We start from the raw sequence: 26139 nt of genomic DNA on the forward strand, positions 1-26139 counted from the left end.
TGTGGGGTGTGTGTGGGGGGGTACTCTTTGGTCCAGAGCCGAGGTCTCTGCACGTCCAGCCCAGTTCCCCACGCCAGCCCTGATGGGCACGGAGTCTCTCTGTCCAAGACAGACCAAGGAAGACAGAGCCAGAATAAAGTCAACAGCTTTTATTACAACTCACATATTTCATAGAAAAAGGAATGTAGCGTCAGGTCCGGTTGTGTGAAAAACGGTAACATGCAGGTGTGTCCTGCTTGCTCCGTTGACACCCGGGGCAGGCTCTCCGCGACATCAGGCACAGCAGCTGCACTTGTCCGAGGCCCCTTTGCAGACGCAGGCCTGGGCACACTTGGCGCAGCCCACGGGGCAGCAGGAGCAGCAGCCTGGGGAGGCAAGGGCAGCGTGCAGTCGGACCACGCGTTGTCCGGAACCACCCTTCCCAGCAGCAGGCCTGGCCCCAGCCGCCCTCAGGCCCAGACCCTGGGTTTACGGTGGTGTCCTCTGTCCTGAGATAATTGCTCTCAGACACTAGGTTCAGGTTGCCCGGCCCATCTGTGCCCAGGACAGGGCACAGCGCCTTGGGGAGACAGTGAGCAGGGCCTCTGGGGACAAGAGAAAGCCAGCCCCCAGCACCGCCGGTGATGTGAGCCAAGTCCTCAGGATCAAAGCGGAGGCAAAGCCCTCACAGAGCAGCTCCCGCTCGGGATAGGGAAGCTCTGGGCTGCTTCGACAGGAAGGGGCTGCACCAAGGCCCGAGAAGCCACGCACGGCCGCTGGTTCATGTCCCTAAAGTGCTTCAGTCCCTGAGAGGATTCAGAAGCGTGACTCAGGAGGCAGGAGGACTAGTTCTAGTGACAGGTCTGAGGTTGTTTGTTGGTGACCCGTCTGGGCCTCAGCCTCCCTGTTCTCTAGTGCGCGCCTGGGTCTCGGTCACGCCGAAGGTGATTCCAGCTCTGATTGTGAATCCCTTCCTGGTGAGGGGGGCGCCGGGAAGTTTGGTCACTGTCCTGCTCCTGCCTGCCTGCTGAGCTCTGGGCTCCCTCCTCGCACTCAGCCCAGACCCCGCATTCCCAGAGAAGGCCCCGCACACTCACTCTTCTTGCAGGAGGTGCATCTGCAGGCTTTGCAGGTGCAGGAGCCAGCGCAGCCGCAGGAGCCGCCTGCCGGGAAGGGAAAGGCCAGCAGTGAGCAGGGACAGGGATGCAGGAGCTACAGCAGACGGTCAGCGATGCCTCCCTGAGCCCTCCTCCTCTGTCAGGACCCAGCCCTGGGAGCTCGTGTCCACTCAGGCGGATAGAGAAGCCCCAGCTCCTCTCTTCTGGTCCGAGGAGAGTAGGTCCCCTCCTGATGGGACTCCACAGGGAAGGTCCCGGGCTCCAGACCCAGCCCAGGCCGACTGGGGCTGGGGGCCGGGGCCCACGGCCTGAACCCCAAAGAGGCAGCGTCCGCTCCTCCCATCAAGTCCTGGCAGCTCCGAGGCCTCCTGCAAACACTGGGTCCCGGCCTAGCAATCCCCTGACCTGCTGGGTGACCTCAAGAAGGACAGCCTGGAGCCTCCGTGCCCTCAGTGTCAACAGAGAGGCAAAGGGAGACTGACGTGCCCTCAGGAGCCTGGCTACCAAGAAAGCCCTGGACCCGTGACAGGAGTCCTCCCGAGCTCAAACTCAAAGCCCTCCCTTCTCGTCCTGTGCCTGGGAAGGGGGCATCCTAAGGCTCAAAGCCAGGGCTCCCTTACCAGTGGGGCAGGAGCACTTGGGGTCCATCTGGAGGAGAAGTGAGGCCCGAGGTCCAAAGCAAGGGGCGAAGCCGCTTCACGGGTCCGGTGGGGGCCGTGTGGGAGCGAGGAGCCCGGGGGCTCGGTTATAGGCCGAGGAGGCGGCCCGGGCGCAGAGGCCCCGCCCCCGCCTTGCACCCGCCTTGCGGATCGGCGCCCGCGCCGCCCGCCGCGCCCTGGGCCGGGCTGTGAGCAACAGGCGGGGCCGAGCGCACGATTCCCCTTCGGTGCCGGCTGGAGCGGAGGAACCGGGTGCCGTGCGGTAAGCGCTGTCCCAGCCCCCTGGCCGCCCCTTCCCAATGTGCCCGACGGGAGCAGCCACCGTGTTGGCGGGCTGTGCAGGAATCCGGCTCCCGCGTCCTCCGGCCTTCCCCGCGCCGCCGGCCTCCGGGTCGCCGTTTCCTGCAGCCTGAGAACAGCCCCCGCCTCCCGCTCGTGTCCCCTGGCTTGGCTGGAGCCGGGGAGCGGTGTCAGAGAGCGCAGGCGGGTGTGACCCTCACCACCGTTTCGCCGACCCCATCCATGTGTCCCCAGGCGTTGCCAGCCCCGGTCCCCACCACGGTCCTTTGGAAGCATTTTTCCGGTACCGCCTCCTGTAACCGCAGCGCGGTGAACATTGGCTTCAGCCGCGAGTCGCCACTTGTGTTTTCCTTTCCTGGAGGGATCGTGGCTCATTTCTCCGGGGGCTTCTTTGCCTAAACTTTCCAGGGGCGCTCGTCACTGTAGCCGGTCCACCCCCACGCCAGGGTGGAGGTTCCCTAATCATGGGACGCTTCCCCAGGGACGGCATCGTTGTAGGTGATGGGCAGACCTGGCGTTAAATAACAAAGCGAGACAAGTGGATAGTTCCCTTTGAGCGGTCCTGACAGTTACTCACCGTGGAGTCCATGCCAAGCCTTGTTAGTCACTTTTGCTCTTTGACTTGTCACACCAACCGGGAAGGGAGACAGCAGCCAGGAGCCCGTTTCCCAAAGGCCAAAGTACCTACAGTACAAGGAGGCTACTGAGGCAGGCACACAGTGCTGGGGAGTGGTGCCCTGCTTCTGTGCTTTTGTCGCTTCGCAGCTGAAAGAGGGAGTCAGTGAGAAAGCTCCCCTTTGGCCCAGAGCTGCGTCCTCAGCCCGTCTCCACCATGTCCAGCTCAGTCCTGGGGGCGACCAAGGTGACACAGTAGGAGTGTATTTATGATTCTGTGGCTGCCTTCTGACTCTCTCCTTCAGTAGTGCTCAAGAGGTTTCTTTTGGTATAACGTGTTTCAGAAAATCACTGAAAAGAAAATGGTAAGGAAATCCTGATGCAGGTGACAGCAGAAATGGCAGGATCCTTCTGTGTCTGTGAGGAGGGCACGGACTGTGTTCCTCACGGCTTTCTATCTGTAGTGTCAACGGCTCTTTGCGTGAAGGCAGGGTAACCCCGTCGGGGGAACTGGTCCCACGCTCACAGGGTGGATGGGGACGGCCCAGAGCACAGAGCTAAACACGCCGTCCTTGCTTGCGTGTCTGGAAGGAGAACAATGTCTCCTAGGCTGATGATAGCAAATAAATAAATAGATAAATGAATGAATGGGTGATGTGGTAGATTACTCACTGAGTGCCCAGTATACTCTGACCTTCTTTGCATGTATTCAGTTCTTTAATCCCGAGAGCCAGACACTATTATTTTGCCCTTTAGGGCCCAGGAGACTGAGCCACAGACAGGTTATGTCACATGGCTATATGTGACACAGATGGGACTGGCCCTCCTGCAGGCTGACTGCAGCCCCGCGCCCAACCGGACACCACGTCATCCCATGAAGGGTGAGGACACTGAACACCTGGCACAGAGGCAGCAGTGGGAAAGCCCTGAGCCGGCAGTCAGAACCCTCCGCACAGCTCTGTGACCTCTCTGGGCTTCAGCCGCCCACCTCTGCAGCCAGGAGCGCAGCTGGACTGCCTCCGAAGACCCTTGCAGCCCTGAGAAAGGAGAGGCCGGATTCAGCCTCCAGTGATGTCATAACCGGCACCCTGTGGCCGGGAGGTGAGACAGCTGCAGGGTAGGTTTAGTCCTCTGAGTATAGGCTGTGTGCCCTTGGGTAGGTTGCTTAACCTCTGTGGAATTGGCACCATCGCTCCAGACCACGCAGGTTCACCGAGTCTGTCCAAATGCTGTGGCGGTGACTCGTTCCACGGGGCTTGTTGGAGGACATCCCCACGCCCTCTGGCACTGGATAAGCAAGGTTCCTATCCACCTCTGCCCTCACCATGGGCTTGCTTGCACACCAGGGAGCCTTTCTCCAGGAGCTTGTGGGGAGCTCAAGGATTCTCTGTGCGCAAATGTCAGTGTGGAGAGAGCGATCATACAGGACACCGTTCGGGAAGCCCGAGCTAGGAGCCAGGCCACTATCTCGCTTATTCCCCCTCCTTGAAATTAATCTTTTGTATCGAAAGGAGGAAATGAGATCTCAGAGAGTAGCGGTGACTTGCCAGGTCAGGAAGTGGCATGGTGGCTGTGAACCTGAGTGCCTGACACCAACGCCCACGCACGCAGCACGGGCCGGCTCCCGAAATGCCCTCTGCACTCGGGGCACCTGTGGCCGATCTTGGTCCTGGCTTCTGAGCCACGTGTCTCCTCTTTCTCTCAGAGCGCCCATCAAATAGCAGTTCCCTCCCCAGACCGCCAGGGGGCGCAACTCCTGAAATACACTACCTGTTCCCTCAGCACACACTTGTTGCTCATAAACCCCACCAGGCCCCCCGCACTGCAGCACCACCATCAGTCTGCCGAGGAACACATGGAGTCCTTCTTCTGCAACCAAGTCTCAGGGAAACAGCTGGGAAATTCCCACCAAATCCAAATCACTTTCCTTCGGGGTGTCGGGTAGCCACGGGCTGGACTTTGAGGGAAGGGAAGATGTCAGCCTGACCTAGGGAGGAACTTGCGAAGATTCAGAGCCAAGCCCCCGCAGGGAGCTGTCACGGGTGGCGAGTGTCCTGTCCGTAGCCCTGGGCAAGCCAAGGCTGATGTTCCCTGTGGGGAGGCAGGGGGCAGAGCTGCTCCAGGCGTGTGTGGTCCACACAGTGGGGCATCTGTGAGGTGTTCCCAGGACTCGGGCACACTTTCAATGTATGTGCAACATAGGAGAGCGTCCGATTTTCAGAATTGCTCCTCCACGTGTGAAGGTGGGTTTACGTGTTGAAGGGAGAACTGGGTGTCACATATCGTGTCCTTTGACACGTTTTCTTAGCGATCCTTTTTACTGACCAGGGTTAAAAGTTGTGGCAGAAGATACAAAGAGGTCTCTCCAGGGTGTTTTAGACGCAAGCACCGTGCAGAAGTCACACAAGAGGGGTGTGGGATTCCATCCCCTCTGGGTACTTTCCAGGCTCTCATCACCGAGGACTGAGTTTGGCAGGGGCCCCCAGAGAAGGAAAATGAGAAATGGACAACTTTCTCTGCAATCCATACTCCTAAGGGCAGTAGAGGGAGTGTGTCCTCTGTGTGTCCAATGCCCTATGTCATCTGGCGAGGGTATCCTTTGGAGCTGAGACACGGAAGCTCAAATTAACCTAAGCGGCTAAGACGCTCAGTGTGTGTGAGTGTTGGGGGTGTGGGGTGTGGGGTGTGGGGGGGGGGATACTCTTTGGTCCAGAGCCGAGGTCTCTGCACGTCCAGCCCAGTTCCCCACGCCAGCCCTGATGGGCACGGAGTCTCTCTGTCCAAGACAGACCAAGGAAGACAGAGCCAGAATAAAGTCAACAGCTTTTATTACAACTCACATATTTCATAGAAAAAGGAATGTAGCGTCAGGTCCGGTTGTGTGAAAAACGGTAACATGCAGGTGTGTCCTGCTTGCTCCGTTGACACCCGGGGCAGGCTCTCCGCGACATCAGGCACAGCAGCTGCACTTGTCCGAGGCCCCTTTGCAGACGCAGGCCTGGGCACACTTGGCGCAGCCCACGGGGCAGCAGGAGCAGCAGCCTGGGGAGGCAAGGGCAGCGTGCAGTCGGACCACGCGTTGTCCGGAACCACCCTTCCCAGCAGCAGGCCTGGCCCCAGCCGCCCTCAGGCCCAGACCCTGGGTTTACGGTGGTGTCCTCTGTCCTGAGATAATTGCTCTCAGACACTAGGTTCAGGTTGCCCGGCCCATCTGTGCCCAGGACAGGGCACAGCGCCTTGGGGAGACAGTGAGCAGGGCCTCTGGGGACAAGAGAAAGCCAGCCCCCAGCACCGCCGGTGATGTGAGCCAAGTCCTCAGGATCAAAGCGGAGGCAAAGCCCTCACAGAGCAGCTCCCGCTCGGGATAGGGAAGCTCTGGGCTGCTTCGACAGGAAGGGGCTGCACCAAGGCCCGAGAAGCCACGCACGGCCGCTGGTTCATGTCCCTAAAGTGCTTCAGTCCCTGAGAGGATTCAGAAGCGTGACTCAGGAGGCAGGAGGACTAGTTCTAGTGACAGGTCTGAGGTTGTTTGTTGGTGACCCGTCTGGGCCTCAGCCTCCCTGTTCTCTAGTGCGCGCCTGGGTCTCGGTCACGCCGAAGGTGATTCCAGCTCTGATTGTGAATCCCTTCCTGGTGAGGGGGGCGCCGGGAAGTTTGGTCACTGTCCTGCTCCTGCCTGCCTGCTGAGCTCTGGGCTCCCTCCTCGCACTCAGCCCAGACCCCGCATTCCCAGAGAAGGCCCCGCACACTCACTCTTCTTGCAGGAGGTGCATCTGCAGGCTTTGCAGGTGCAGGAGCCAGCGCAGCCGCAGGAGCCGCCTGCCGGGAAGGGAAAGGCCAGCAGTGAGCAGGGACAGGGATGCAGGAGCTACAGCAGACGGTCAGCGATGCCTCCCTGAGCCCTCCTCCTCTGTCAGGACCCAGCCCTGGGAGCTCGTGTCCACTCAGGCGGATAGAGAAGCCCCAGCTCCTCTCTTCTGGTCCGAGGAGAGTAGGTCCCCTCCTGATGGGACTCCACAGGGAAGGTCCCGGGCTCCAGACCCAGCCCAGGCCGACTGGGGCTGGGGGCCGGGGCCCACGGCCTGAACCCCAAAGAGGCAGCGTCCGCTCCTCCCATCAAGTCCTGGCAGCTCCGAGGCCTCCTGCAAACACTGGGTCCCGGCCTAGCAATCCCCTGACCTGCTGGGTGACCTCAAGAAGGACAGCCTGGAGCCTCCGTGCCCTCAGTGTCAACAGAGAGGCAAAGGGAGACTGACGTGCCCTCAGGAGCCTGGCTACCAAGAAAGCCCTGGACCCGTGACAGGAGTCCTCCCGAGCTCAAACTCAAAGCCCTCCCTTCTCGTCCTGTGCCTGGGAAGGGGGCATCCTAAGGCTCAAAGCCAGGGCTCCCTTACCAGTGGGGCAGGAGCACTTGGGGTCCATCTGGAGGAGAAGTGAGGCCCGAGGTCCAAAGCAAGGGGCGAAGCCGCTTCACGGGTCCGGTGGGGGCCGTGTGGGAGCGAGGAGCCCGGGGTCTCGGTTATAGGCCGAGGAGGCGGCCCGGGCGCAGAGGCCCCGCCCCCGCCTTGCACCCGCCCCGCGGATCGGCGCCCGCGCCGCCCGCCGCGCCCTGGGCCGGGCTGTGAGCAACAGGCGGGGCCGAGCGCACGATTCCCCTTCGGTGCCGGCTGGAGCGGAGGAACCGGGTGCCGTGCGGTAAGCGCTGTCCCAGCCCCCTGGCCGCCCCTTCCCAATGTGCCCGACGGGAGCAGCCACCGTGTTGGCGGGCTGTGCAGGAATCCGGCTCCCGCGTCCTCCGGCCTTCCCCGCGCCGCCGGCCTCCGGGTCGCCGTTTCCTGCAGCCTGAGAACAGCCCCCGCCTCCCGCTCGTGTCCCCTGGCTTGGCTGGAGCCGGGGAGCGGTGTCAGAGAGCGCAGGCGGGTGTGACCCTCACCACCGTTTCGCCGACCCCATCCATGTGTCCCCAGGCGTTGCCAGCCCCGGTCCCCACCACGGTCCTTTGGAAGCATTTTTCCGGTACCGCCTCCTGTAACCGCAGCGCGGTGAACATTGGCTTCAGCCGCGAGTCGCCACTTGTGTTTTCCTTTCCTGGAGGGATCGTGGCTCATTTCTCCGGGGGCTTCTTTGCCTAAACTTTCCAGGGGCGCTCGTCACTGTAGCCGGTCCACCCCCACGCCAGGGTGGAGGTTCCCTAATCATGGGACGCTTCCCCAGGGACGGCATCGTTGTAGGTGATGGGCAGACCTGGCGTTAAATAACAAAGCGAGACAAGTGGATAGTTCCCTTTGAGCGGTCCTGACAGTTACTCACCGTGGAGTCCATGCCAAGCCTTGTTAGTCACTTTTGCTCTTTGACTTGTCACACCAACCGGGAAGGGAGACAGCAGCCAGGAGCCCGTTTCCCAAAGGCCAAAGTACCTACAGTACAAGGAGGCTACTGAGGCAGGCACACAGTGCTGGGGAGTGGTGCCCTGCTTCTGTGCTTTTGTCGCTTCGCAGCTGAAAGAGGGAGTCAGTGAGAAAGCTCCCCTTTGGCCCAGAGCTGCGTCCTCAGCCCGTCTCCACCATGTCCAGCTCAGTCCTGGGGGCGACCAAGGTGACACAGTAGGAGTGTATTTATGATTCTGTGGCTGCCTTCTGACTCTCTCCTTCAGTAGTGCTCAAGAGGTTTCTTTTGGTATAACGTGTTTCAGAAAATCACTGAAAAGAAAATGGTAAGGAAATCCTGATGCAGGTGACAGCAGAAATGGCAGGATCCTTCTGTGTCTGTGAGGAGGGCACGGACTGTGTTCCTCACGGCTTTCTATCTGTAGTGTCAACGGCTCTTTGCGTGAAGGCAGGGTAACCCCGTCGGGGGAACTGGTCCCACGCTCACAGGGTGGATGGGGACGGCCCAGAGCACAGAGCTAAACACGCCGTCCTTGCTTGCGTGTCTGGAAGGAGAACAATGTCTCCTAGGCTGATGATAGCAAATAAATAAATAGATAAATGAATGAATGGGTGATGTGGTAGATTACTCACTGAGTGCCCAGTATACTCTGACCTTCTTTGCATGTATTCAGTTCTTTAATCCCGAGAGCCAGACACTATTATTTTGCCCTTTAGGGCCCAGGAGACTGAGCCACAGACAGGTTATGTCACATGGCTATATGTGACACAGATGGGACTGGCCCTCCTGCAGGCTGACTGCAGCCCCGCGCCCAACCGGACACCACGTCATCCCATGAAGGGTGAGGACACTGAACACCTGGCACAGAGGCAGCAGTGGGAAAGCCCTGAGCCGGCAGTCAGAACCCTCCGCACAGCTCTGTGACCTCTCTGGGCTTCAGCCGCCCACCTCTGCAGCCAGGAGCGCAGCTGGACTGCCTCCGAAGACCCTTGCAGCCCTGAGAAAGGAGAGGCCGGATTCAGCCTCCAGTGATGTCATAACCGGCACCCTGTGGCCGGGAGGTGAGACAGCTGCAGGGTAGGTTTAGTCCTCTGAGTATAGGCTGTGTGCCCTTGGGTAGGTTGCTTAACCTCTGTGGAATTGGCACCATCGCTCCAGACCACGCAGGTTCACCGAGTCTGTCCAAATGCTGTGGCGGTGACTCGTTCCACGGGGCTTGTTGGAGGACATCCCCACGCCCTCTGGCACTGGATAAGCAAGGTTCCTATCCACCTCTGCCCTCACCATGGGCTTGCTTGCACACCAGGGAGCCTTTCTCCAGGAGCTTGTGGGGAGCTCAAGGATTCTCTGTGCGCAAATGTCAGTGTGGAGAGAGCGATCATACAGGACACCGTTCGGGAAGCCCGAGCTAGGAGCCAGGCCACTATCTCGCTTATTCCCCCTCCTTGAAATTAATCTTTTGTATCGAAAGGAGGAAATGAGATCTCAGAGAGTAGCGGTGACTTGCCAGGTCAGGAAGTGGCATGGTGGCTGTGAACCTGAGTGCCTGACACCAACGCCCACGCACGCAGCACGGGCCGGCTCCCGAAATGCCCTCTGCACTCGGGGCACCTGTGGCCGATCTTGGTCCTGGCTTCTGAGCCACGTGTCTCCTCTTTCTCTCAGAGCGCCCATCAAATAGCAGTTCCCTCCCCAGACCGCCAGGGGGCGCAACTCCTGAAATACACTACCTGTTCCCTCAGCACACACTTGTTGCTCATAAACCCCACCAGGCCCCCCGCACTGCAGCACCACCATCAGTCTGCCGAGGAACACATGGAGTCCTTCTTCTGCAACCAAGTCTCAGGGAAACAGCTGGGAAATTCCCACCAAATCCAAATCACTTTCCTTCGGGGTGTCGGGTAGCCACGGGCTGGACTTTGAGGGAAGGGAAGATGTCAGCCTGACCTAGGGAGGAACTTGCGAAGATTCAGAGCCAAGCCCCCGCAGGGAGCTGTCACGGGTGGCGAGTGTCCTGTCCGTAGCCCTGGGCAAGCCAAGGCTGATGTTCCCTGTGGGGAGGCAGGGGGCAGAGCTGCTCCAGGCGTGTGTGGTCCACACAGTGGGGCATCTGTGAGGTGTTCCCAGGACTCGGGCACACTTTCAATGTATGTGCAACATAGGAGAGCGTCCGATTTTCAGAATTGCTCCTCCACGTGTGAAGGTGGGTTTACGTGTTGAAGGGAGAACTGGGTGTCACATATCGTGTCCTTTGACACGTTTTCTTAGCGATCCTTTTTACTGACCAGGGTTAAAAGTTGTGGCAGAAGATACAAAGAGGTCTCTCCAGGGTGTTTTAGACGCAAGCCCCGTGCAGAAGTCACACAAGAGGGGTGTGGGATTCCATCCCCTCTGGGTACTTTCCAGGCTCTCATCACCGAGGACTGAGTTTGGCAGGGGCCCCCAGAGAAGGAAAATGAGAAATGGACAACTTTCTCTGCAATCCATACTCCTAAGGGCAGTAGAGGGAGTGTGTCCTCTGTGTGTCCAATGCCCTATGTCATCTGGCGAGGGTATCCTTTGGAGCTGAGACACGGAAGCTCAAATTAACCTAAGCGGCTAAGACGCTCAGTGTGTGTGAGTGTTGGGGGTGTGGGGTGTGGGGTGTGGGGGGGGGGATACTCTTTGGTCCAGAGCCGAGGTCTCTGCACGTCCAGCCCAGTTCCCCACGCCAGCCCTGATGGGCACGGAGTCTCTCTGTCCAAGACAGACCAAGGAAGACAGAGCCAGAATAAAGTCAACAGCTTTTATTACAACTCACATATTTCATAGAAAAAGGAATGTAGCGTCAGGTCCGGTTGTGTGAAAAACGGTAACATGCAGGTGTGTCCTGCTTGCTCCGTTGACACCCGGGGCAGGCTCTCCGCGACATCAGGCACAGCAGCTGCACTTGTCCGAGGCCCCTTTGCAGACGCAGGCCTGGGCACACTTGGCGCAGCCCACGGGGCAGCAGGAGCAGCAGCCTGGGGAGGCAAGGGCAGCGTGCAGTCGGACCACGCGTTGTCCGGAACCACCCTTCCCAGCAGCAGGCCTGGCCCCAGCCGCCCTCAGGCCCAGACCCTGGGTTTACGGTGGTGTCCTCTGTCCTGAGATAATTGCTCTCAGACACTAGGTTCAGGTTGCCCGGCCCATCTGTGCCCAGGACAGGGCACAGCGCCTTGGGGAGACAGTGAGCAGGGCCTCTGGGGACAAGAGAAAGCCAGCCCCCAGCACCGCCGGTGATGTGAGCCAAGTCCTCAGGATCAAAGCGGAGGCAAAGCCCTCACAGAGCAGCTCCCGCTCGGGATAGGGAAGCTCTGGGCTGCTTCGACAGGAAGGGGCTGCACCAAGGCCCGAGAAGCCACGCACGGCCGCTGGTTCATGTCCCTAAAGTGCTTCAGTCCCTGAGAGGATTCAGAAGCGTGACTCAGGAGGCAGGAGGACTAGTTCTAGTGACAGGTCTGAGGTTGTTTGTTGGTGACCCGTCTGGGCCTCAGCCTCCCTGTTCTCTAGTGCGCGCCTGGGTCTCGGTCACGCCGAAGGTGATTCCAGCTCTGATTGTGAATCCCTTCCTGGTGAGGGGGGCGCCGGGAAGTTTGGTCACTGTCCTGCTCCTGCCTGCCTGCTGAGCTCTGGGCTCCCTCCTCGCACTCAGCCCAGACCCCGCATTCCCAGAGAAGGCCCCGCACACTCACTCTTCTTGCAGGAGGTGCATCTGCAGGCTTTGCAGGTGCAGGAGCCAGCGCAGCCGCAGGAGCCGCCTGCCGGGAAGGGAAAGGCCAGCAGTGAGCAGGGACAGGGATGCAGGAGCTACAGCAGACGGTCAGCGATGCCTCCCTGAGCCCTCCTCCTCTGTCAGGACCCAGCCCTGGGAGCTCGTGTCCACTCAGGCGGATAGAGAAGCCCCAGCTCCTCTCTTCTGGTCCGAGGAGAGTAGGTCCCCTCCTGATGGGACTCCACAGGGAAGGTCCCGGGCTCCAGACCCAGCCCAGGCCGACTGGGGCTGGGGGCCGGGGCCCACGGCCTGAACCCCAAAGAGGCAGCGTCCGCTCCTCCCATCAAGTCCTGGCAGCTCCGAGGCCTCCTGCAAACACTGGGTCCCGGCCTAGCAATCCCCTGACCTGCTGGGTGACCTCAAGAAGGACAGCCTGGAGCCTCCGTGCCCTCAGTGTCAACAGAGAGGCAAAGGGAGACTGACGTGCCCTCAGGAGCCTGGCTACCAAGAAAGCCCTGGACCCGTGACAGGAGTCCTCCCGAGCTCAAACTCAAAGCCCTCCCTTCTCGTCCTGTGCCTGGGAAGGGGGCATCCTAAGGCTCAAAGCCAGGGCTCCCTTACCAGTGGGGCAGGAGCACTTGGGGTCCATCTGGAGGAGAAGTGAGGCCCGAGGTCCAAAGCAAGGGGCGAAGCCGCTTCACGGGTCCGGTGGGGGCCGTGTGGGAGCGAGGAGCCCGGGGTCTCGGTTATAGGCCGAGGAGGCGGCCCGGGCGCAGAGGCCCCGCCCCCGCCTTGCACCCGCCCCGCGGATCGGCGCCCGCGCCGCCCGCCGCGCCCTGGGCCGGGCTGTGAGCAACAGGCGGGGCCGAGCGCACGATTCCCCTTCGGTGCCGGCTGGAGCGGAGGAACCGGGTGCCGTGCGGTAAGCGCTGTCCCAGCCCCCTGGCCGCCCCTTCCCAATGTGCCCGACGGGAGCAGCCACCGTGTTGGCGGGCTGTGCAGGAATCCGGCTCCCGCGTCCTCCGGCCTTCCCCGCGCCGCCGGCCTCCGGGTCGCCGTTTCCTGCAGCCTGAGAACAGCCCCCGCCTCCCGCTCGTGTCCCCTGGCTTGGCTGGAGCCGGGGAGCGGTGTCAGAGAGCGCAGGCGGGTGTGACCCTCACCACCGTTTCGCCGACCCCATCCATGTGTCCCCAGGCGTTGCCAGCCCCGGTCCCCACCACGGTCCTTTGGAAGCATTTTTCCGGTACCGCCTCCTGTAACCGCAGCGCGGTGAACATTGGCTTCAGCCGCGAGTCGCCACTTGTGTTTTCCTTTCCTGGAGGGATCGTGGCTCATTTCTCCGGGGGCTTCTTTGCCTAAACTTTCCAGGGGCGCTCGTCACTGTAGCCGGTCCACCCCCACGCCAGGGTGGAGGTTCCCTAATCATGGGACGCTTCCCCAGGGACGGCATCGTTGTAGGTGATGGGCAGACCTGGCGTTAAATAACAAAGCGAGACAAGTGGATAGTTCCCTTTGAGCGGTCCTGACAGTTACTCACCGTGGAGTCCATGCCAAGCCTTGTTAGTCACTTTTGCTCTTTGACTTGTCACACCAACCGGGAAGGGAGACAGCAGCCAGGAGCCCGTTTCCCAAAGGCCAAAGTACCTACAGTACAAGGAGGCTACTGAGGCAGGCACACAGTGCTGGGGAGTGGTGCCCTGCTTCTGTGCTTTTGTCGCTTCGCAGCTGAAAGAGGGAGTCAGTGAGAAAGCTCCCCTTTGGCCCAGAGCTGCGTCCTCAGCCCGTCTCCACCATGTCCAGCTCAGTCCTGGGGGCGACCAAGGTGACACAGTAGGAGTGTATTTATGATTCTGTGGCTGCCTTCTGACTCTCTCCTTCAGTAGTGCTCAAGAGGTTTCTTTTGGTATAACGTGTTTCAGAAAATCACTGAAAAGAAAATGGTAAGGAAATCCTGATGCAGGTGACAGCAGAAATGGCAGGATCCTTCTGTGTCTGTGAGGAGGGCACGGACTGTGTTCCTCACGGCTTTCTATCTGTAGTGTCAACGGCTCTTTGCGTGAAGGCAGGGTAACCCCGTCGGGGGAACTGGTCCCACGCTCACAGGGTGGATGGGGACGGCCCAGAGCACAGAGCTAAACACGCCGTCCTTGCTTGCGTGTCTGGAAGGAGAACAATGTCTCCTAGGCTGATGATAGCAAATAAATAAATAGATAAATGAATGAATGGGTGATGTGGTAGATTACTCACTGAGTGCCCAGTATACTCTGACCTTCTTTGCATGTATTCAGTTCTTTAATCCCGAGAGCCAGACACTATTATTTTGCCCTTTAGGGCCCAGGAGACTGAGCCACAGACAGGTTATGTCACATGGCTATATGTGACACAGATGGGACTGGCCCTCCTGCAGGCTGACTGCAGCCCCGCGCCCAACCGGACACCACGTCATCCCATGAAGGGTGAGGACACTGAACACCTGGCACAGAGGCAGCAGTGGGAAAGCCCTGAGCCGGCAGTCAGAACCCTCCGCACAGCTCTGTGACCTCTCTGGGCTTCAGCCGCCCACCTCTGCAGCCAGGAGCGCAGCTGGACTGCCTCCGAAGACCCTTGCAGCCCTGAGAAAGGAGAGGCCGGATTCAGCCTCCAGTGATGTCATAACCGGCACCCTGTGGCCGGGAGGTGAGACAGCTGCAGGGTAGGTTTAGTCCTCTGAGTATAGGCTGTGTGCCCTTGGGTAGGTTGCTTAACCTCTGTGGAATTGGCACCATCGCTCCAGACCACGCAGGTTCACCGAGTCTGTCCAAATGCTGTGGCGGTGACTCGTTCCACGGGGCTTGTTGGAGGACATCCCCACGCCCTCTGGCACTGGATAAGCAAGGTTCCTATCCACCTCTGCCCTCACCATGGGCTTGCTTGCACACCAGGGAGCCTTTCTCCAGGAGCTTGTGGGGAGCTCAAGGATTCTCTGTGCGCAAATGTCAGTGTGGAGAGAGCGATCATACAGGACACCGTTCGGGAAGCCCGAGCTAGGAGCCAGGCCACTATCTCGCTTATTCCCCCTCCTTGAAATTAATCTTTTGTATCGAAAGGAGGAAATGAGATCTCAGAGAGTAGCGGTGACTTGCCAGGTCAGGAAGTGGCATGGTGGCTGTGAACCTGAGTGCCTGACACCAACGCCCACGCACGCAGCACGGGCCGGCTCCCGAAATGCCCTCTGCACTCGGGGCACCTGTGGCCGATCTTGGTCCTGGCTTCTGAGCCACGTGTCTCCTCTTTCTCTCAGAGCGCCCATCAAATAGCAGTTCCCTCCCCAGACCGCCAGGGGGCGCAACTCCTGAAATACACTACCTGTTCCCTCAGCCCACACTTGTTGCTCATAAACCCCACCAGGCCCCCCGCACTGCAGCACCACCATCAGTCTGCCGAGGAACACATGGAGTCCTTCTTCTGCAACCAAGTCTCAGGGAAACAGCTGGGAAATTCCCACCAAATCCAAATCACTTTCCTTCGGGGTGTCGGGTAGCCACGGGCTGGACTTTGAGGGAAGGGAAGATGTCAGCCTGACCTAGGGAGGAACTTGCGAAGATTCAGAGCCAAGCCCCCGCAGGGAGCTGTCACGGGTGGCGAGTGTCCTGTCCGTAGCCCTGGGCAAGCCAAGGCTGATGTTCCCTGTGGGGAGGCAGGGGGCAGAGCTGCTCCAGGCGTGTGTGGTCCACACAGTGGGGCATCTGTGAGGTGTTCCCAGGACTCGGGCACACTTTCAATGTATGTGCAACATAGGAGAGCGTCCGATTTTCAGAATTGCTCCTCCACGTGTGAAGGTGGGTTTACGTGTTGAAGGGAGAACTGGGTGTCACATATCGTGTCCTTTGACACGTTTTCTTAGCGATCCTTTTTACTGACCAGGGTTAAAAGTTGTGGCAGAAGATACAAAGAGGTCTCTCCAGGGTGTTTTAGACGCAAGCCCCGTGCAGAAGTCACACAAGAGGGGTGTGGGATTCCATCCCCTCTGGGTACTTTCCAGGCTCTCATCACCGAGGACTGAGTTTGGCAGGGGCCCCCAGAGAAGGAAAATGAGAAATGGACAACTTTCTCTGCAATCCATACTCCTAAGGGCAGTAGAGGGAGTGTGTCCTCTGTGTGTCCAATGCCCTATGTCATCTGGCGAGGGTATCCTTTGGAGCTGAGACACGGAAGCTCAAATTAACCTAAGCGGCTAAGACGCTCAGTGTGTGTGAGTGTTGGGGGTGTGGGGTGTGGGGTGTGGGGGGGGGGATACTCTTTGGTCCAGAGCCGAGGTCTCTGCACGTCCAGCCCAGTTCCCCACGCCAGCCCTGATGGGCACGGAGTCTCTCTGTCCAAGACAGACCAAGGAAGACAGAGCCAGAATAAAGTCAACAGCTTTTATTACAACTCACATATTTCATAGAAAAAGGAATGTAGCGTCAGGTCCGGTTGTGTGAAAAACGGTAACATGCAGGTGTGTCCTGCTTGCTCCGTTGACACCCGGGGCAGGCTCTCCGCGACATCAGGCACAGCAGCTGCACTTGTCCGAGGCCCCTTTGCAGACGCAGGCCTGGGCACACTTGGCGCAGCCCACGGGGCAGCAGGAGCAGCAGCCTGGGGAGGCAAGGGCAGCGTGCAGTCGGACCACGCGTTGTCCGGAACCACCCTTCCCAGCAGCAGGCCTGGCCCCAGCCGCCCTCAGGCCCAGACCCTGGGTTTACGGTGGTGTCCTCTGTCCTGAGATAATTGCTCTCAGACACTAGGTTCAGGTTGCCCGGCCCATCTGTGCCCAGGACAGGGCACAGCGCCTTGGGGAGACAGTGAGCAGGGCCTCTGGGGACAAGAGAAAGCCAGCCCCCAGCACCGCCGGTGATGTGAGCCAAGTCCTCAGGATCAAAGCGGAGGCAAAGCCCTCACAGAGCAGCTCCCGCTCGGGATAGGGAAGCTCTGGGCTGCTTCGACAGGAAGGGGCTGCACCAAGGCCCGAGAAGCCACGCACGGCCGCTGGTTCATGTCCCTAAAGTGCTTCAGTCCCTGAGAGGACTCAGAAGCGTGACTCAGGAGGCAGGAGGACTAGTTCTAGTGACAGGTCTGAGGTTGTTTGTTGGTGACCCGTCTGGGCCTCAGCCTCCCTGTTCTCTAGTGCGCGCCTGGGTCTCGGTCACGCCGAAGGTGATTCCAGCTCTGATTGTGAATCCCTTCCTGGTGAGGGGGGCGCCGGGAAGTTTGGTCACTGTCCTGCTCCTGCCTGCCTGCTGAGCTCTGGGCTCCCTCCTCGCACTCAGCCCAGACCCCGCATTCCCAGAGAAGGCCCCGCACACTCACTCTTCTTGCAGGAGGTGCATCTGCAGGCTTTGCAGGTGCAGGAGCCAGCGCAGCCGCAGGAGCCGCCTGCCGGGAAGGGAAAGGCCAGCAGTGAGCAGGGACAGGGATGCAGGAGCTACAGCAGACGGTCAGCGATGCCTCCCTGAGCCCTCCTCCTCTGTCAGGACCCAGCCCTGGGAGCTCGTGTCCACTCAGGCGGATAGAGAAGCCCCAGCTCCTCTCTTCTGGTCCGAGGAGAGTAGGTCCCCTCCTGATGGGACTCCACAGGGAAGGTCCCGGGCTCCAGACCCAGCCCAGGCCGACTGGGGCTGGGGGCCGGGGCCCACGGCCTGAACCCCAAAGAGGCAGCGTCCGCTCCTCCCATCAAGTCCTGGCAGCTCCGAGGCCTCCTGCAAACACTGGGTCCCGGCCTAGCAATCCCCTGACCTGCTGGGTGACCTCAAGAAGGACAGCCTGGAGCCTCCGTGCCCTCAGTGTCAACAGAGAGGCAAAGGGAGACTGACGTGCCCTCAGGAGCCTGGCTACCAAGAAAGCCCTGGACCCGTGACAGGAGTCCTCCCGAGCTCAAACTCAAAGCCCTCCCTTCTCGTCCTGTGCCTGGGAAGGGGGCATCCTAAGGCTCAAAGCCAGGGCTCCCTTACCAGTGGGGCAGGAGCACTTGGGGTCCATCTGGAGGAGAAGTGAGGCCCGAGGTCCAAAGCAAGGGGCGAAGCCGCTTCACGGGTCCGGTGGGGGCCGTGTGGGAGCGAGGAGCCCGGGGTCTCGGTTATAGGCCGAGGAGGCGGCCCGGGCGCAGAGGCCCCGCCCCCGCCTTGCACCCGCCCCGCGGATCGGCGCCCGCGCCGCCCGCCGCGCCCTGGGCCGGGCTGTGAGCAACAGGCGGGGCCGAGCGCACGATTCCCCTTCGGTGCCGGCTGGAGCGGAGGAACCGGGTGCCGTGCGGTAAGCGCTGTCCCAGCCCCCTGGCCGCCCCTTCCCAATGTGCCCGACGGGAGCAGCCACCGTGTTGGCGGGCTGTGCAGGAATCCGGCTCCCGCGTCCTCCGGCCTTCCCCGCCCCAGGCCCCGCGCCGCCGGCCTCCGGGTCGCCGTTTCCTGCAGCCTGAGAACAGCCCCCGCCTCCCGCTCGTGTCCCCTGGCTTGGCTGGAGCCGGGGAGCGGTGTCAGAGAGCGCAGGCGGGTGTGACCCTCACCACCGTTTCGCCGACCCCATCCATGTGTCCCCAGGCGTTGCCAGCCCCGGTCCCCACCACGGTCCTTTGGAAGCATTTTTCCGGTACCGCCTCCTGTAACCGCAGCGCGGTGAACATTGGCTTCAGCCGCGAGTCGCCACTTGTGTTTTCCTTTCCTGGAGGGATCGTGGCTCATTTCTCCGGGGGCTTCTTTGCCTAAACTTTCCAGGGGCGCTCGTCACTGTAGCCGGTCCACCCCCACGCCAGGGTGGAGGTTCCCTAATCATGGGACGCTTCCCCAGGGACGGCATCGTTGTAGGTGATGGGCAGACCTGGCGTTAAATAACAAAGCGAGACAAGTGGATAGTTCCCTTTGAGCGGTCCTGACAGTTACTCACCGTGGAGTCCATGCCAAGCCTTGTTAGTCACTTTTGCTCTTTGACTTGTCACACCAACCGGGAAGGGAGACAGCAGCCAGGAGCCCGTTTCCCAAAGGCCAAAGTACCTACAGTACAAGGAGGCTACTGAGGCAGGCACACAGTGCTGGGGAGTGGTGCCCTGCTTCTGTGCTTTTGTCGCTTCGCAGCTGAAAGAGGGAGTCAGTGAGAAAGCTCCCCTTTGGCCCAGAGCTGCGTCCTCAGCCCGTCTCCACCATGTCCAGCTCAGTCCTGGGGGCGACCAAGGTGACACAGTAGGAGTGTATTTATGATTCTGTGGCTGCCTTCTGACTCTCTCCTTCAGTAGTGCTCAAGAGGTTTCTTTTGGTATAACGTGTTTCAGAAAATCACTGAAAAGAAAATGGTAAGGAAATCCTGATGCAGGTGACAGCAGAAATGGCAGGATCCTTCTGTGTCTGTGAGGAGGGCACGGACTGTGTTCCTCACGGCTTTCTATCTGTAGTGTCAACGGCTCTTTGCGTGAAGGCAGGGTAACCCCGTCGGGGGAACTGGTCCCACGCTCACAGGGTGGATGGGGACGGCCCAGAGCACAGAGCTAAACACGCCGTCCTTGCTTGCGTGTCTGGAAGGAGAACAATGTCTCCTAGGCTGATGATAGCAAATAAATAAATAGATAAATGAATGAATGGGTGATGTGGTAGATTACTCACTGAGTGCCCAGTATACTCTGACCTTCTTTGCATGTATTCAGTTCTTTAATCCCGAGAGCCAGACACTATTATTTTGCCCTTTAGGGCCCAGGAGACTGAGCCACAGACAGGTTATGTCACATGGCTATATGTGACACAGATGGGACTGGCCCTCCTGCAGGCTGACTGCAGCCCCGCGCCCAACCGGACACCACGTCATCCCATGAAGGGTGAGGACACTGAACACCTGGCACAGAGGCAGCAGTGGGAAAGCCCTGAGCCGGCAGTCAGAACCCTCCGCACAGCTCTGTGACCTCTCTGGGCTTCAGCCGCCCACCTCTGCAGCCAGGAGCGCAGCTGGACTGCCTCCGAAGACCCTTGCAGCCCTGAGAAAGGAGAGGCCGGATTCAGCCTCCAGTGATGTCATAACCGGCACCCTGTGGCCGGGAGGTGAGACAGCTGCAGGGTAGGTTTAGTCCTCTGAGTATAGGCTGTGTGCCCTTGGGTAGGTTGCTTAACCTCTGTGGAATTGGCACCATCGCTCCAGACCACGCAGGTTCACCGAGTCTGTCCAAATGCTGTGGCGGTGACTCGTTCCACGGGGCTTGTTGGAGGACATCCCCACGCCCTCTGGCACTGGATAAGCAAGGTTCCTATCCACCTCTGCCCTCACCATGGGCTTGCTTGCACACCAGGGAGCCTTTCTCCAGGAGCTTGTGGGGAGCTCAAGGATTCTCTGTGCGCAAATGTCAGTGTGGAGAGAGCGATCATACAGGACACCGTTCGGGAAGCCCGAGCTAGGAGCCAGGCCACTATCTCGCTTATTCCCCCTCCTTGAAATTAATCTTTTGTATCGAAAGGAGGAAATGAGATCTCAGAGAGTAGCGGTGACTTGCCAGGTCAGGAAGTGGCATGGTGGCTGTGAACCTGAGTGCCTGACACCAACGCCCACGCACGCAGCACGGGCCGGCTCCCGAAATGCCCTCTGCACTCGGGGCACCTGTGGCCGATCTTGGTCCTGGCTTCTGAGCCACGTGTCTCCTCTTTCTCTCAGAGCGCCCATCAAATAGCAGTTCCCTCCCCAGACCGCCAGGGGGCGCAACTCCTGAAATACACTACCTGTTCCCTCAGCCCACACTTGTTGCTCATAAACCCCACCAGGCCCCCCGCACTGCAGCACCACCATCAGTCTGCCGAGGAACACATGGAGTCCTTCTTCTGCAACCAAGTCTCAGGGAAACAGCTGGGAAATTCCCACCAAATCCAAATCACTTTCCTTCGGGGTGTCGGGTAGCCACGGGCTGGACTTTGAGGGAAGGGAAGATGTCAGCCTGACCTAGGGAGGAACTTGCGAAGATTCAGAGCCAAGCCCCCGCAGGGAGCTGTCACGGGTGGCGAGTGTCCTGTCCGTAGCCCTGGGCAAGCCAAGGCTGATGTTCCCTGTGGGGAGGCAGGGGGCAGAGCTGCTCCAGGCGTGTGTGGTCCACACAGTGGGGCATCTGTGAGGTGTTCCCAGGACTCGGGCACACTTTCAATGTATGTGCAACATAGGAGAGCGTCCGATTTTCAGAATTGCTCCTCCACGTGTGAAGGTGGGTTTACGTGTTGAAGGGAGAACTGGGTGTCACATATCGTGTCCTTTGACACGTTTTCTTAGCGATCCTTTTTACTGACCAGGGTTAAAAGTTGTGGCAGAAGATACAAAGAGGTCTCTCCAGGGTGTTTTAGACGCAAGCCCCGTGCAGAAGTCACACAAGAGGGGTGTGGGATTCCATCCCCTCTGGGTACTTTCCAGGCTCTCATCACCGAGGACTGAGTTTGGCAGGGGCCCCCAGAGAAGGAAAATGAGAAATGGACAACTTTCTCTGCAATCCATACTCCTAAGGGCAGTAGAGGGAGTGTGTCCTCTGTGTGTCCAATGCCCTATGTCATCTGGCGAGGGTATCCTTTGGAGCTGAGACACGGAAGCTCAAATTAACCTAAGCGGCTAAGACGCTCAGTGTGTGTGAGTGTTGGGGGTGTGGGGTGTGGGGTGTGGGGGGGGGGATACTCTTTGGTCCAGAGCCGAGGTCTCTGCACGTCCAGCCCAGTTCCCCACGCCAGCCCTGATGGGCACGGAGTCTCTCTGTCCAAGACAGACCAAGGAAGACAGAGCCAGAATAAAGTCAACAGCTTTTATTACAACTCACATATTTCATAGAAAAAGGAATGTAGCGTCAGGTCCGGTTGTGTGAAAAACGGTAACATGCAGGTGTGTCCTGCTTGCTCCGTTGACACCCGGGGCAGGCTCTCCGCGACATCAGGCACAGCAGCTGCACTTGTCCGAGGCCCCTTTGCAGACGCAGGCCTGGGCACACTTGGCGCAGCCCACGGGGCAGCAGGAGCAGCAGCCTGGGGAGGCAAGGGCAGCGTGCAGTCGGACCACGCGTTGTCCGGAACCACCCTTCCCAGCAGCAGGCCTGGCCCCAGCCGCCCTCAGGCCCAGACCCTGGGTTTACGGTGGTGTCCTCTGTCCTGAGATAATTGCTCTCAGACACTAGGTTCAGGTTGCCCGGCCCATCTGTGCCCAGGACAGGGCACAGCGCCTTGGGGAGACAGTGAGCAGGGCCTCTGGGGACAAGAGAAAGCCAGCCCCCAGCACCGCCGGTGATGTGAGCCAAGTCCTCAGGATCAAAGCGGAGGCAAAGCCCTCACAGAGCAGCTCCCGCTCGGGATAGGGAAGCTCTGGGCTGCTTCGACAGGAAGGGGCTGCACCAAGGCCCGAGAAGCCACGCACGGCCGCTGGTTCATGTCCCTAAAGTGCTTCAGTCCCTGAGAGGATTCAGAAGCGTGACTCAGGAGGCAGGAGGACTAGTTCTAGTGACAGGTCTGAGGTTGTTTGTTGGTGACCCGTCTGGGCCTCAGCCTCCCTGTTCTCTAGTGCGCGCCTGGGTCTCGGTCACGCCGAAGGTGATTCCAGCTCTGATTGTGAATCCCTTCCTGGTGAGGGGGGCGCCGGGAAGTTTGGTCACTGTCCTGCTCCTGCCTGCCTGCTGAGCTCTGGGCTCCCTCCTCGCACTCAGCCCAGACCCCGCATTCCCAGAGAAGGCCCCGCACACTCACTCTTCTTGCAGGAGGTGCATCTGCAGGCTTTGCAGGTGCAGGAGCCAGCGCAGCCGCAGGAGCCGCCTGCCGGGAAGGGAAAGGCCAGCAGTGAGCAGGGACAGGGATGCAGGAGCTACAGCAGACGGTCAGCGATGCCTCCCTGAGCCCTCCTCCTCTGTCAGGACCCAGCCCTGGGAGCTCGTGTCCACTCAGGCGGATAGAGAAGCCCCAGCTCCTCTCTTCTGGTCCGAGGAGAGTAGGTCCCCTCCTGATGGGACTCCACAGGGAAGGTCCCGGGCTCCAGACCCAGCCCAGGCCGACTGGGGCTGGGGGCCGGGGCCCACGGCCTGAACCCCAAAGAGGCAGCGTCCGCTCCTCCCATCAAGTCCTGGCAGCTCCGAGGCCTCCTGCAAACACTGGGTCCCGGCCTAGCAATCCCCTGACCTGCTGGGTGACCTCAAGAAGGACAGCCTGGAGCCTCCGTGCCCTCAGTGTCAACAGAGAGGCAAAGGGAGACTGACGTGCCCTCAGGAGCCTGGCTACCAAGAAAGCCCTGGACCCGTGACAGGAGTCCTCCCGAGCTCAAACTCAAAGCCCTCCCTTCTCGTCCTGTGCCTGGGAAGGGGGCATCCTAAGGCTCAAAGCCAGGGCTCCCTTACCAGTGGGGCAGGAGCACTTGGGGTCCATCTGGAGGAGAAGTGAGGCCCGAGGTCCAAAGCAAGGGGCGAAGCCGCTTCACGGGTCCGGTGGGGGCCGTGTGGGAGCGAGGAGCCCGGGGGCTCGGTTATAGGCCGAGGAGGCGGCCCGGGCGCAGAGGCCCCGCCCCCGCCTTGCACCCGCCCCGCGGATCGGCGCCCGCGCCGCCCGCCGCGCCCTGGGCCGGGCTGTGAGCAACAGGCGGGGCCGAGCGCACGATTCCCCTTCGGTGCCGGCTGGAGCGGAGGAACCGGGTGCCGTGCGGTAAGCGCTGTCCCAGCCCCCTGGCCGCCCCTTCCCAATGTGCCCGACGGGAGCAGCCACCGTGTTGGCGGGCTGTGCAGGAATCCGGCTCCCGCGTCCTCCGGCCTTCCCCGCCCCAGGCCCCGCGCCGCCGGCCTCCGGGTCGCCGTTTCCTGCAGCCTGAGAACAGCCCCCGCCTCCCGCTCGTGTCCCCTGGCTTGGCTGGAGCCGGGGAGCGGTGTCAGAGAGCGCAGGCGGGTGTGACCCTCACCACCGTTTCGCCGACCCCATCCATGTGTCCCCAGGCGTTGCCAGCCCCGGTCCCCACCACGGTCCTTTGGAAGCATTTTTCCGGTACCGCCTCCTGTAACCGCAGCGCGGTGAACATTGGCTTCAGCCGCGAGTCGCCACTTGTGTTTTCCTTTCCTGGAGGGATCGTGGCTCATTTCTCCGGGGGCTTCTTTGCCTAAACTTTCCAGGGGCGCTCGTCACTGTAGCCGGTCCACCCCCACGCCAGGGTGGAGGTTCCCTAATCATGGGACGCTTCCCCAGGGACGGCATCGTTGTAGGTGATGGGCAGACCTGGCGTTAAATAACAAAGCGAGACAAGTGGATAGTTCCCTTTGAGCGGTCCTGACAGTTACTCACCGTGGAGTCCATGCCAAGCCTTGTTAGTCACTTTTGCTCTTTGACTTGTCACACCAACCGGGAAGGGAGACAGCAGCCAGGAGCCCGTTTCCCAAAGGCCAAAGTACCTACAGTACAAGGAGGCTACTGAGGCAGGCACACAGTGCTGGGGAGTGGTGCCCTGCTTCTGTGCTTTTGTCGCTTCGCAGCTGAAAGAGGGAGTCAGTGAGAAAGCTCCCCTTTGGCCCAGAGCTGCGTCCTCAGCCCGTCTCCACCATGTCCAGCTCAGTCCTGGGGGCGACCAAGGTGACACAGTAGGAGTGTATTTATGATTCTGTGGCTGCCTTCTGACTCTCTCCTTCAGTAGTGCTCAAGAGGTTTCTTTTGGTATAACGTGTTTCAGAAAATCACTGAAAAGAAAATGGTAAGGAAATCCTGATGCAGGTGACAGCAGAAATGGCAGGATCCTTCTGTGTCTGTGAGGAGGGCACGGACTGTGTTCCTCACGGCTTTCTATCTGTAGTGTCAACGGCTCTTTGCGTGAAGGCAGGGTAACCCCGTCGGGGGAACTGGTCCCACGCTCACAGGGTGGATGGGGACGGCCCAGAGCACAGAGCTAAACACGCCGTCCTTGCTTGCGTGTCTGGAAGGAGAACAATGTCTCCTAGGCTGATGATAGCAAATAAATAAATAGATAAATGAATGAATGGGTGATGTGGTAGATTACTCACTGAGTGCCCAGTATACTCTGACCTTCTTTGCATGTATTCAGTTCTTTAATCCCGAGAGCCAGACACTATTATTTTGCCCTTTAGGGCCCAGGAGACTGAGCCACAGACAGGTTATGTCACATGGCTATATGTGACACAGATGGGACTGGCCCTCCTGCAGGCTGACTGCAGCCCCGCGCCCAACCGGACACCACGTCATCCCATGAAGGGTGAGGACACTGAACACCTGGCACAGAGGCAGCAGTGGGAAAGCCCTGAGCCGGCAGTCAGAACCCTCCGCACAGCTCTGTGACCTCTCTGGGCTTCAGCCGCCCACCTCTGCAGCCAGGAGCGCAGCTGGACTGCCTCCGAAGACCCTTGCAGCCCTGAGAAAGGAGAGGCCGGATTCAGCCTCCAGTGATGTCATAACCGGCACCCTGTGGCCGGGAGGTGAGACAGCTGCAGGGTAGGTTTAGTCCTCTGAGTATAGGCTGTGTGCCCTTGGGTAGGTTGCTTAACCTCTGTGGAATTGGCACCATCGCTCCAGACCACGCAGGTTCACCGAGTCTGTCCAAATGCTGTGGCGGTGACTCGTTCCACGGGGCTTGTTGGAGGACATCCCCACGCCCTCTGGCACTGGATAAGCAAGGTTCCTATCCACCTCTGCCCTCACCATGGGCTTGCTTGCACACCAGGGAGCCTTTCTCCAGGAGCTTGTGGGGAGCTCAAGGATTCTCTGTGCGCAAATGTCAGTGTGGAGAGAGCGATCATACAGGACACCGTTCGGGAAGCCCGAGCTAGGAGCCAGGCCACTATCTCGCTTATTCCCCCTCCTTGAAATTAATCTTTTGTATCGAAAGGAGGAAATGAGATCTCAGAGAGTAGCGGTGACTTGCCAGGTCAGGAAGTGGCATGGTGGCTGTGAACCTGAGTGCCTGACACCAACGCCCACGCACGCAGCACGGGCCGGCTCCCGAAATGCCCTCTGCACTCGGGGCACCTGTGGCCGATCTTGGTCCTGGCTTCTGAGCCACGTGTCTCCTCTTTCTCTCAGAGCGCCCATCAAATAGCAGTTCCCTCCCCAGACCGCCAGGGGGCGCAACTCCTGAAATACACTACCTGTTCCCTCAGCACACACTTGTTGCTCATAAACCCCACCAGGCCCCCCGCACTGCAGCACCACCATCAGTCTGCCGAGGAACACATGGAGTCCTTCTTCTGCAACCAAGTCTCAGGGAAACAGCTGGGAAATTCCCACCAAATCCAAATCACTTTCCTTCGGGGTGTCGGGTAGCCACGGGCTGGACTTTGAGGGAAGGGAAGATGTCAGCCTGACCTAGGGAGGAACTTGCGAAGATTCAGAGCCAAGCCCCCGCAGGGAGCTGTCACGGGTGGCGAGTG

At 59.9% G+C, this 26139-nt stretch overlaps 5 protein-coding genes across 5 annotated transcripts; all 5 read right to left on the reverse strand.

Moving 5' to 3' along the window:
- Positions 1–140: 140 nt before the first annotated feature.
- On the reverse strand, positions 141–1766 carry LOC149744647 (metallothionein-1E-like). The gene is made up of 3 exons (XM_089902503.1): positions 1718–1766; positions 1077–1142; positions 141–365 (listed from the first exon to the last, which is right to left on the reverse strand). The coding sequence occupies exons 1-3, from the start codon at positions 1743–1745 to the stop codon at positions 274–276; spliced, it is 186 nt and encodes a 61-aa protein (XP_089758629.1). The 5' UTR covers positions 1746–1766; the 3' UTR covers positions 141–273.
- Positions 1767–5506: 3740 nt separating this feature from the next.
- LOC149744648 (metallothionein-1E-like) lies at positions 5507–7114 on the reverse strand. Its single transcript, XM_089902504.1, has 3 exons — positions 7066–7114; positions 6425–6490; positions 5507–5713 (listed from the first exon to the last, which is right to left on the reverse strand). Exons 1-3 carry the CDS (start codon positions 7091–7093, stop codon positions 5622–5624), a joined length of 186 nt encoding a protein of 61 aa, XP_089758630.1. The 5' UTR covers positions 7094–7114; the 3' UTR covers positions 5507–5621.
- Positions 7115–10854: 3740 nt separating this feature from the next.
- LOC149744649 (metallothionein-1E-like) lies at positions 10855–12462 on the reverse strand. Its single transcript, XM_089902505.1, has 3 exons — positions 12414–12462; positions 11773–11838; positions 10855–11061 (listed from the first exon to the last, which is right to left on the reverse strand). The coding sequence occupies exons 1-3, from the start codon at positions 12439–12441 to the stop codon at positions 10970–10972; spliced, it is 186 nt and encodes a 61-aa protein (XP_089758631.1). The 5' UTR covers positions 12442–12462; the 3' UTR covers positions 10855–10969.
- A 3740-nt stretch (positions 12463–16202) lies between these two features.
- Positions 16203–17810, reverse strand: LOC149744650 (metallothionein-1E-like). The gene is made up of 3 exons (XM_089902506.1): positions 17762–17810; positions 17121–17186; positions 16203–16409 (listed from the first exon to the last, which is right to left on the reverse strand). The coding sequence occupies exons 1-3, from the start codon at positions 17787–17789 to the stop codon at positions 16318–16320; spliced, it is 186 nt and encodes a 61-aa protein (XP_089758632.1). The 5' UTR covers positions 17790–17810; the 3' UTR covers positions 16203–16317.
- A 3752-nt stretch (positions 17811–21562) lies between these two features.
- Positions 21563–23170, reverse strand: LOC149744651 (metallothionein-1E-like). Its single transcript, XM_089902507.1, has 3 exons — positions 23122–23170; positions 22481–22546; positions 21563–21769 (listed from the first exon to the last, which is right to left on the reverse strand). Exons 1-3 carry the CDS (start codon positions 23147–23149, stop codon positions 21678–21680), a joined length of 186 nt encoding a protein of 61 aa, XP_089758633.1. The 5' UTR covers positions 23150–23170; the 3' UTR covers positions 21563–21677.
- Positions 23171–26139: the final 2969 nt, after the last annotated feature.

This window comes from Delphinapterus leucas, chromosome 20 (assembly GCF_059928025.1).
Source record: "Delphinapterus leucas isolate spDelLeu-1000000601 "Yukka" chromosome 20, BTC_Dleu_Yukka2, whole genome shotgun sequence".
Classification (NCBI taxonomy): domain Eukaryota; kingdom Metazoa; phylum Chordata; class Mammalia; order Artiodactyla; family Monodontidae; genus Delphinapterus; species Delphinapterus leucas.

Coding starts and splice junctions, on each gene's coding strand:
- LOC149744649 (XM_089902505.1), bottom strand. CDS start 12,441: ATGGACCCCAAGTGCTCCTGCCCCACTG. Junction 11,839..12,413: donor CAAGTGCTCCTGCCCCACTG/GTAAGGGAGCCC, acceptor CCTTCCCGGCAG/GCGGCTCCTGCGGCTGCGCT. Junction 11,062..11,772: donor ATGCACCTCCTGCAAGAAGA/GTGAGTGTGCGG, acceptor TTGCCTCCCCAG/GCTGCTGCTCCTGCTGCCCC.
- LOC149744651 (XM_089902507.1), bottom strand. CDS start 23,149: ATGGACCCCAAGTGCTCCTGCCCCACTG. Junction 22,547..23,121: donor CAAGTGCTCCTGCCCCACTG/GTAAGGGAGCCC, acceptor CCTTCCCGGCAG/GCGGCTCCTGCGGCTGCGCT. Junction 21,770..22,480: donor ATGCACCTCCTGCAAGAAGA/GTGAGTGTGCGG, acceptor TTGCCTCCCCAG/GCTGCTGCTCCTGCTGCCCC.
- LOC149744647 (XM_089902503.1), bottom strand. CDS start 1,745: ATGGACCCCAAGTGCTCCTGCCCCACTG. Junction 1,143..1,717: donor CAAGTGCTCCTGCCCCACTG/GTAAGGGAGCCC, acceptor CCTTCCCGGCAG/GCGGCTCCTGCGGCTGCGCT. Junction 366..1,076: donor ATGCACCTCCTGCAAGAAGA/GTGAGTGTGCGG, acceptor TTGCCTCCCCAG/GCTGCTGCTCCTGCTGCCCC.
- LOC149744648 (XM_089902504.1), bottom strand. CDS start 7,093: ATGGACCCCAAGTGCTCCTGCCCCACTG. Junction 6,491..7,065: donor CAAGTGCTCCTGCCCCACTG/GTAAGGGAGCCC, acceptor CCTTCCCGGCAG/GCGGCTCCTGCGGCTGCGCT. Junction 5,714..6,424: donor ATGCACCTCCTGCAAGAAGA/GTGAGTGTGCGG, acceptor TTGCCTCCCCAG/GCTGCTGCTCCTGCTGCCCC.
- LOC149744650 (XM_089902506.1), bottom strand. CDS start 17,789: ATGGACCCCAAGTGCTCCTGCCCCACTG. Junction 17,187..17,761: donor CAAGTGCTCCTGCCCCACTG/GTAAGGGAGCCC, acceptor CCTTCCCGGCAG/GCGGCTCCTGCGGCTGCGCT. Junction 16,410..17,120: donor ATGCACCTCCTGCAAGAAGA/GTGAGTGTGCGG, acceptor TTGCCTCCCCAG/GCTGCTGCTCCTGCTGCCCC.